This window comes from Dermacentor albipictus, chromosome 9 (genome assembly GCF_038994185.2).
Source record: "Dermacentor albipictus isolate Rhodes 1998 colony chromosome 9, USDA_Dalb.pri_finalv2, whole genome shotgun sequence".
Taxonomy (NCBI): domain Eukaryota; kingdom Metazoa; phylum Arthropoda; class Arachnida; order Ixodida; family Ixodidae; genus Dermacentor; species Dermacentor albipictus.
Window position 1 is genome coordinate 27,718,600 of NC_091829.1, and position 8,484 is coordinate 27,727,083.

General features: G+C 45.6%; 1 protein-coding gene across 1 annotated transcript; it reads right to left on the reverse strand.

The window, feature by feature from the left end:
* Positions 1-2,421: 2,421 nt before the first annotated feature.
* LOC139049819 (uncharacterized) lies at positions 2,422-8,182 on the reverse strand. Its single transcript, XM_070525630.1, has 5 exons — positions 8,138-8,182; positions 7,946-8,073; positions 7,750-7,882; positions 6,971-7,266; positions 2,422-2,769 (listed from the first exon to the last, which is right to left on the reverse strand). The coding sequence occupies exons 3-5, from the start codon at positions 7,793-7,795 to the stop codon at positions 2,422-2,424; spliced, it is 690 nt and encodes a 229-aa protein (XP_070381731.1). The 5' UTR covers positions 7,796-7,882; positions 7,946-8,073; positions 8,138-8,182.
* Positions 8,183-8,484: the final 302 nt, after the last annotated feature.

Sequence of the window (8,484 nt, forward strand, 5' to 3'; positions counted from 1 at the left end):
TTTGTCGCATATGTCTCAATTAAGCAGCACTCAATTTCGCGCTACCTTTGTAAAAAAACATCATAGTCCTAACTCAAACTTTTGCATTCTAAAGACCCTAGAATTTGACATTCATCTCTTAAATGGTACAAGTTTCCTATAACTCAGTCCAGCGGTTGCCTATCAAAGGATTTCAGCATTTCAGATGTATTTGTATTTGGAAATCTGAGTTGCCCTGAATGCTTGCTCATAACGTGCACGGGTGTCAGGATTCGCCCCCCTATCAGCCCTCTCTATTTCACGTTAGACGGAAGAAACGAAGGCTGACGAGTGTCGTGCACAATGCTACTGATTACATGTCCACCTACCTTCGCTGTACCCAGGTCATATTGCGCCACAGACCGCCAATCAACACCCGTTATTTAGTATGCGAACCAGATTTTGTTGAACAACTATTTCGCGGTCTTGGTTCACTTGACACGTAATGGCGGTTGGACCGCTGTGGCATTCAGGACAGGTTAGACATTCGACACTTTCAGAGGGGGAATGCTAGCAAGCTCACTCAGCCTAGCTTGCCCTGGGGCTAGTTGGTAGGTCATTTGGTTTCTTGCACTGGTATTCACGAGAAATCCAACCAAAAATTAGTTGTTCGTTTATAGCATATTTTTTGTGGACACCGCGCAAGAACAGAACAAGGGCTTGCACATAGGTGTTCTTTCAGACAAAATCCCATGGGTATTTTCAGGATGTGGGTCCTGAACACTTCCTAGTTTCCACCAGGGATACGAGAATGCGAGAGAAAACGAGGGGAGCTCAACCAGAGAGCGTCCGGTTTGCTACCCTTCAATGTTGTCGGCGAATGGTCGAATACCCAACGAGGTGGCTGTCCAGTGGTCCTCGTAATCAGTCGGATTCACCCAATGTAATAGAGCTGCTTAATGCGCCCACGATTCCCTTACGAATATGACCAGGCATGGTGGCTGTTACATCTAAATGAAGCAGCACAGCCACTCTATCGCCATTGAACTGCTGTTAAAAGGAATTAGTGTAAACACCGGTCAGGGGCAAACTTCACAGACGGCCGATTTCCTGACGTCACGCCCTCCTGGCCGCGATCCGTAGGGTCTAAAACTTGCCATGGGCCAGCAGTTGTCAACAAGCGTTGAAGACAGTCACACGTTGCAAAGCGGCACCTGTTCGCTGCGCAGCGCAAGGAATACAAATACGCGCAGTTAATGGGCACCACACGTCTTTATTCGTCTGTTAGCTCATGCGCTCCTGCTGGAGCTTACGGATGAATACGCGGACGCCATGACACTGCAGTTCAGTCTTGTTCTCTCTACTGATAAAATCTGAGGATCGCAGATGTGCAGTTTTTCCCCGTATGCTCCCTGCCAGCAATTACCTCTCGAAAAATCTGCATGTAGTATGCGAGCGTCAGTACGACACACACAGCAAGAATAAAGCGAAAACGCCCGGCAGACTTGTTCAACCTCGAGAACTCGCGGTCTAATTTTACGCAAAGCCACAGTGCGACCAAAGCGACTTCCACATTTATAGACTTGCTCATCATCTTCAACTCCCCCCCCCCCCCCCCCCACACACACTTTGAGACTATGCATTATCGACTTCGTCTGAATATTGCATTTCCCTGTACCGCCTGGGACTTACCAATATTCAGATTACAGAGATGAGAGAACTAGTTGATTCACTAGAATCGAGGCCTTACTTCAAAATTGAAAAAGTGCGGGCCGGGACTCTAGGCTATCAGTGGATTTGTTCGCTGTGTTGTGACCCTGTAAGTTGTCATCGTCCCCCATTTTGTTCCTGTTTCATTCTCCCTTACCCTTCTTCCAGCGCAGAATAGCTGGCCAGAGGAATGCACCTCTGGACTCCTCAATAAAGTTCTCTCTACTTGAACACAGGGGAATGGCTCGTGCAAGAAGTTGGATGAAATTTAGATAATTTGATAATTTCTCACAACGCACGTAACTTATGTAATTTTGTTCAAACATAATATTGTTCAAAAACACGGACAAGCTGCAAGACAGGGCGTTTTATACCTATGCACAGCGTTCAGATAAAGGGGCACTGCTGAATACCTTAGTTAAATGGCGACGCATTATACAGATGAATGAATATATATCCTATACACACACTGATGGGGTATGCGTGCCATGTGCAAATTTCAGATGGCAGGTGTTCTGAAGGTTCGGTTAAGGAAAGCGACTTCAAACAATCTCAGCATCCGAGTTTTCTACGCAAATGAAGGAAGCGAGCATTTGATTTCATTAGCGCAGGAAGAATGTATTTCTGCATACAGAAAGCGGAAAGAAAACTTGCACATAACAGGAGGGGAAAATAACGCGCCACACTCCTCATAATAAACACTGTTCTCATCAACTAGAGCAAGACGTCGAACAGTAAAGTCAAATGGCCACTTCAGTTCAAATCTCTATAGTTGCTAGGAGTGTCCGAAATACACAAGGAATGTGCAATGATAGCGGAGTGCGCCTCACCAACAGTTCGGGCACATGGTGGCGCACAGGCGAAGAACGCCGAGCCTTCGTCAACGGAAGATGCCCGTCGCTCCTTGAGCGAACTCCGGGTTGTCACGAGGCAGGACCCTGTGCTGGGCTCAGGTGGTTGGGCATTCCAGGTTCTCTTTGTAAAGTCCGGAAGCTCGGGCTCAAGGCCCGACAGCTCGATCGCGCTCCCGACAGGCGCTGGTTTTCCTGGTTCTCCCTTAGGCCCGACCACCGCCACGCCATTCCAGGGTTTACTTGCTTCCTGGTTTGTTTGTTTGTTTGTTTGTTTGTTTGTTTGTTTGTTTGTTTGTTTGTTTGTTTGTTTGTTTGTTTGTTAGCCTCTGAGAGTGAATCATACCCACTATCGGGGATTGGCCAATAATCGGGTAATTTAATAAAAAGATTAAACGAATCTAACGACGATCACTTTTGAAAATTTTGAATAGTTGCAAGAAAGAAGTCAGATAATTTTTTAAGAATTTAGCAAGGGAATCGTCCTGATTGAGTTGTGCATTTCACCACAGCTGAATCAACATCCCTATGATAGTGTCCCAGAGAAGAGGCTGCGGAAGATAGAATATCGGGAATCGATATATATATCCAATACAGCACCATGAAATTGCTTTTTTTAAAGTATGTTTTCCTAATGGTGAAAGGCGGGGATATGACGGGAAGAAGTGTTCCCAATGTCTCACGCTCACCATAGTAAGAGCACTAGGGGAAGGGCACCACACCAGATCGACGCAGGTAATAGCGTGATGTAGGTATTCGACATCTCAATTTTGTAAACAGGACTTCAAATTTTCTATTGCGGCAGAAGTTTCTGCTCCAAGGAAACAAGAGGTGTCGGATATCCGTTAAATTAGTTAATTATAGGTTCAAAGATTCTTCCATGACTGCGCGTCTCCAGAACTTAAGCAGCAGTTCTGAAAGCTGATACTGAAAAGATCGGAATACAAATGGGACCACTAAGAGCCGCTCTCGCCTAGAAGTCTGCTATGCAATAATATCTAATCCTTTGTCACCAGGCACCCATACCAATCCAATTAGTGTTAAGGTCTCTCCTCAAATCCACGCATCAATCTTTCGCCTTTTACTAAAGATTTAAAAAAAAAGTGAGAGGGTATTAGAGAATAAAATGCACGTGATATATATATGTATGTAAGCCACTATTTGCAGTGAGAGCTGAAAATAAAGTTAAAGAATCCATTACTACTACAACCTCCCAGATTGTGGAGTTCACTTTTGTGAAGCCAATGTAACTGCAAAAACTCAGCAAAATTACGGGCCTGTAATTAGGAACTCTTAAAGAGAACGACCAGTATAAAACGGAAGAGGCAATTTTAATTCCCGATTTTTCTTCTGATTGTGATGCATCTTTCACTATGACGGCGTTTCTTTTTAGCTCCGATAAATGATCTTGTAACAGTATATTGTAAGAAAGTAATTTCGCGTTGTCTGGATGTACGTCGTCAAATATAATCTGGAGATTCCCACTCGCACTGGCAATGAGAGGGATCTCAGATAATCGTGCATGTAAGGGACCAAGTATTGATCGTATGAAGAAGACCTGAGGAGTGTGAAACTGATGCCACGAAGATTGAAAAAGATATATTACAAGCTCATACACAAATATTATTTGTAATTTTACAGACGACTCGTACATTTTTAAGAACGTTTGGACAACTAATAGCCGAAATCAACACGAAAGATACGGCAATCATGCTTCTAGGTACAGTGCATTGTTGGCGACGAACTTTGGTAAACCCAGGCACAGGCGTAAAGCTTCCCGTTGCAGAACAAGGGGATGTAATTTACATGCCGGCACACCTCAATATAGAATGCATCCAAATTCCAAAATTGGCTGTACGGACATTCTATAAATCATCACAAGACAGCCTCTCCGCATTTCCGGTCGACTGCTGCCAAGCCTCTTTGGCATTCAAACCACTCACACTCCTTATTTATTTGTATGTTCAATGTGCTTGCGCCAACTAAGCTGGTTATCATATATTATGCCAAGGTACTTTACCGAGTCTACGTGAGGTATATTCTGCAGGCGGTAGCTAAGATTTACGTGCATTGGATCCCTTATAGGAAAAACTACTATTCAGCATTTTCTCACGTTTCCTGGCAAACAGGTATGTTTGCCATCGACTGCATAAAAAATGGATGTGATTGTCTGATGATTGTCATCTGCACACACATACGTGTATATGTCATTATGGCAAAGTAAGGAGCTTAGTAATACGTTAAAACAATAAAAGTTAAGTGACAGCTCCTTGTGGAACCCCACGCAACTGCCGATGTCTGAAGAAAATCATTTCACAGAGCAATAAACTCGCTGTCAGTTTGAAATTCACTACACCATTTTGTTATATATTTTGGCAAATCAAGGTGTGTTAACACATTCCATAATACTTCATGCTCTGCAATATCATATGCTTTTAATGTATCTAAAGTTACTAGATATTCAATTTTTCTCTGGTGTCCTACTAGTTATATCCCGCTATTCACGTCCACATAAGCATGAGAAATGCAACAGCCACATCTAAAACCAATTTGACAAGGGCTGAGTGCATCTGTGTCCTCTACTAATTTCATAAAAGGAACATTCAGGATCCTTTCTATTAATTTAGCCAAATGAGAGGTTAGGGCAATTGGTCGAATACTGTCCAGCGTGAACACGTCACCATTATACCTAAGAACCGGAATATTTTAGCAACTTTCCAACTGGAATGTATGCACGAAAACTGAATAGCTTATTACGCCTAAAAGGTCACATGGAGACTCCTTGAATAAACTTTTTAAAATTTTTGTGGTTACTCCATCCGCACCAGGGGTGTAATATGGCAGACTTCGCACTGCTGTATACCCAGCCCAGCATATATTGTTCTCTGTAAAATTATCTTGCCGAATTCGTAACTTGGTACATGGAGATAATAAGGAAGCGAATAAACTATTTAAACCCTTTGTAAGTTCTCCTATCATTTGCGTCATTTCTTCTCCAGTGAAAACCATCGAGAAAATGTTACTCGTTTGCCGCACTATTTTTCTGCTACCAAAATAATTGAAGAGTGCGCTCGTTTTTCGATTTTGATGGATAATCCAAATGTTTCCAATCATAGTCGTAATCTGCTTTAGAAACTTTACATTCCATTTCACATTTCACAGCAGTTACGCATAGTCTAGCGTCTGGCGAAAGTCAGCGTGACCGGCGGCGTTAGGCGCGCTTCGGCGTGGCTGGCGTGGTAATCAAACGTGTCCCATCTCGAGCCAAAGCCTCTAGACCAGACTGCAACGCGCGCCACTTTTGCTGGCCTTGGCTGACCGGTGGCATGCCGACCTACACTTGGGTTTCGCAGAAGCGACCATGCCGAGTTTCACGCCTTCGCCAAACAAGAAAGCGCTCCGTCGGCGCGAACTTGTGCGCGTGCGCCGCGACAATAGGGACTTTTAGCGTGTCCGGTATCCGGGAAAGCGCGGGCGGTTTTCCGGTTTAGCGGGGGCGTAAAGGTGAGCGGCCCGATCGGTGGCGCCAGCTGGTGGCGCAAAGCTCAACCACACAACCACAGAGCTAATTACTGTATTCTGCTTAGCAGCTGGGGTAAATATTCGACAGTGGCGTAATCGTGTTCACAATTACGCCGCTGCCAAAAATTTGCACGAGTGGCGAAGCAGGATATGGTGAGTTACTGCAGTTTTAGCTATACGTTTGTCTGGTTGAGCTCTACAACACCAGGCGGCTTCACCGCTCACGTTTACGCCCCGACCATCCGGTAACCCGCCCAAACCGCTCCCGTTTACCGGATTAGCGTACAAGCTAAACGTCTCTAATAGGGAATTTTAGTGCATCCGGTATTCCGGCAAGCGCGGGCGGTTTGCCGGATGAACGGGGGCGTAAACGGGAGTGGCCTGATTGGTGGCGCCAGCTGGTTGTGCAAAGCTCAACCGCACAAACGCAGAGCAAATTGCTGTATTCTGCTTAGCTGCTGGTGTAAATTTTCGCCAGAAGCGTAATCGTGTTCACAATTACGCTGCTGCCGAAAATTTGCACCAGGGTGAAGCAGAATACAGTAGGTTACTGCAATTTTAGCTCTGCGTTTCTCTGATTGAGCTCTACCCCACCGGGCGGCTACACCACTCTGGCCGCTGACGTTTACGCCCCCGCCCATCCGGCAATCCGCCGAAACCACCCCAGTTTGCCGGAATAGCGGGCAGGCTGAAAGTCTCTAATACCTCATCGCGGCGCTGCTGCGGGACACATTGAATGCGTCGAGCTACATAGAGGCCGAATGCGTGACTTGTGGTTGTTGTGCTCGCACCATTTCTGCACGCCTGAGCACCTCAAATGACGCGGTTTCCAGTCGGCGCTGCTTTACGCTGGAGCGCCCGCGAAAGCGAGTATCGCGTATTGCGCGCAGTACAGAAGTGGTGCCATATCTCGGAGACCGCGGTCTCACCTTGTCAGGGTTCTGGGGCACGAAGTACCTCAGATTTCCGGAGATGTCGAAGTGCCCGGACAGATCCGGAAAGGTCATTTGCTTCGCCGCTTCGGAGTACGCGAAGTAGGGTGTCTCCTCGGTACGCTTCACCGAGAGCGCGATGTCGCCAAAGTCTTCTTTCCTCAGCTCGTTGTACATGTACTCCGGATGGTCCAGCACGACATTCGATCGCAGCTCGTAGGGCTGCGACGCCGACTTCTGCAGGCTGCTGCGGCTAGTCACTTCCAAGTCGTCTCCATCCGGAGACTTCAATCCTGAAGAGTAGTAGCCTCGAGATTATCTTTCTAGGGAGCCTAGAGGTGGCCTCCGATCCATATCAACTCGTATATGGATGGAACTATATCTGCCCGAAATTTGATATCAAAACTGTACAACTCAAATTGCTCACTTCAGCAGTAACAGCAAGTCAATGTGTGCGATTACCACGTCATCATCACCAAAGCTCTCTTACAGTCTACAACTCGTATATTCAACGGCCCAAACGAACATAACAACACAAAAGCAAACTTGCGGTAGTGCATCTACAAATATAGCAAAAAATCTCTGCAAAAGCAAAATACCCTACAAGACATTCATCATAGAATAACCAGCGGATGAACTAAAGTGGAAATAGCATTTCGTCCTCAAGAGAGCAGTACGCTATGATTCCAGAAGGCCTATACTTTATACCGAATCTGCTGATATCTAAAGGTGGAAGTAGCTTCGTAAAGCGGAATAAAATAACCGAACTTTTTCACCTGATCGGCAGCTGTAGGTCGGTGGGGTCCAACAGCACATCTTCATCACCACAACACTTCTTAACTCCACCAGTGATAACTTCCATGCTCACGATGAAACCATCCCGACAAACACAAGCTCCAGGTAGACGATCTACATATTTAAAAGAAAAACCCAGCTTAGTGAAAGCTGAGAACAATAAATAACCATTCTCACCTTAGCAGAAGGAACGAGGAGATATGGTGGTAAAAGCCCTCTTCACGAGTGAATCAACGCACTGCACGACTGGGTCTTGCGATGGTCATAGTGGAGCTGTCCTGGCAATGGTATACTTCAGACCGGATCTGCATACATTCGAGATCAAGAGAAACTTAGCCAATGGAAATTAAATTAACAGAAATTGTTTACCTGTCAAGCAGCCCCAAAGTAATATGTGTAGCAACACCCTTCCTTTCGTCAAGAGTCCACTGCGACACAAGGCTGGACAGTACGACGATAACTTTTGAATATTTCATCCGATTCCATGGTGCAGGAAGTACATCTGGATACATCTAGGAATAAAATTTAGTAAAAATACAGCGAGCAGTATAATAACTTATGCACTCTAGATAACACTGAACCTCAACACTAGGGATTGCCCTGCATACCTACACTGCTCTGCACGGTGACGAAGCTTTCACATACTTCTTCGGGTCCGTTCGCAGTCGTCGGTTATTTTCTGGTTCCGAGCTCTCGGGAAATCTGCAGCAACCATT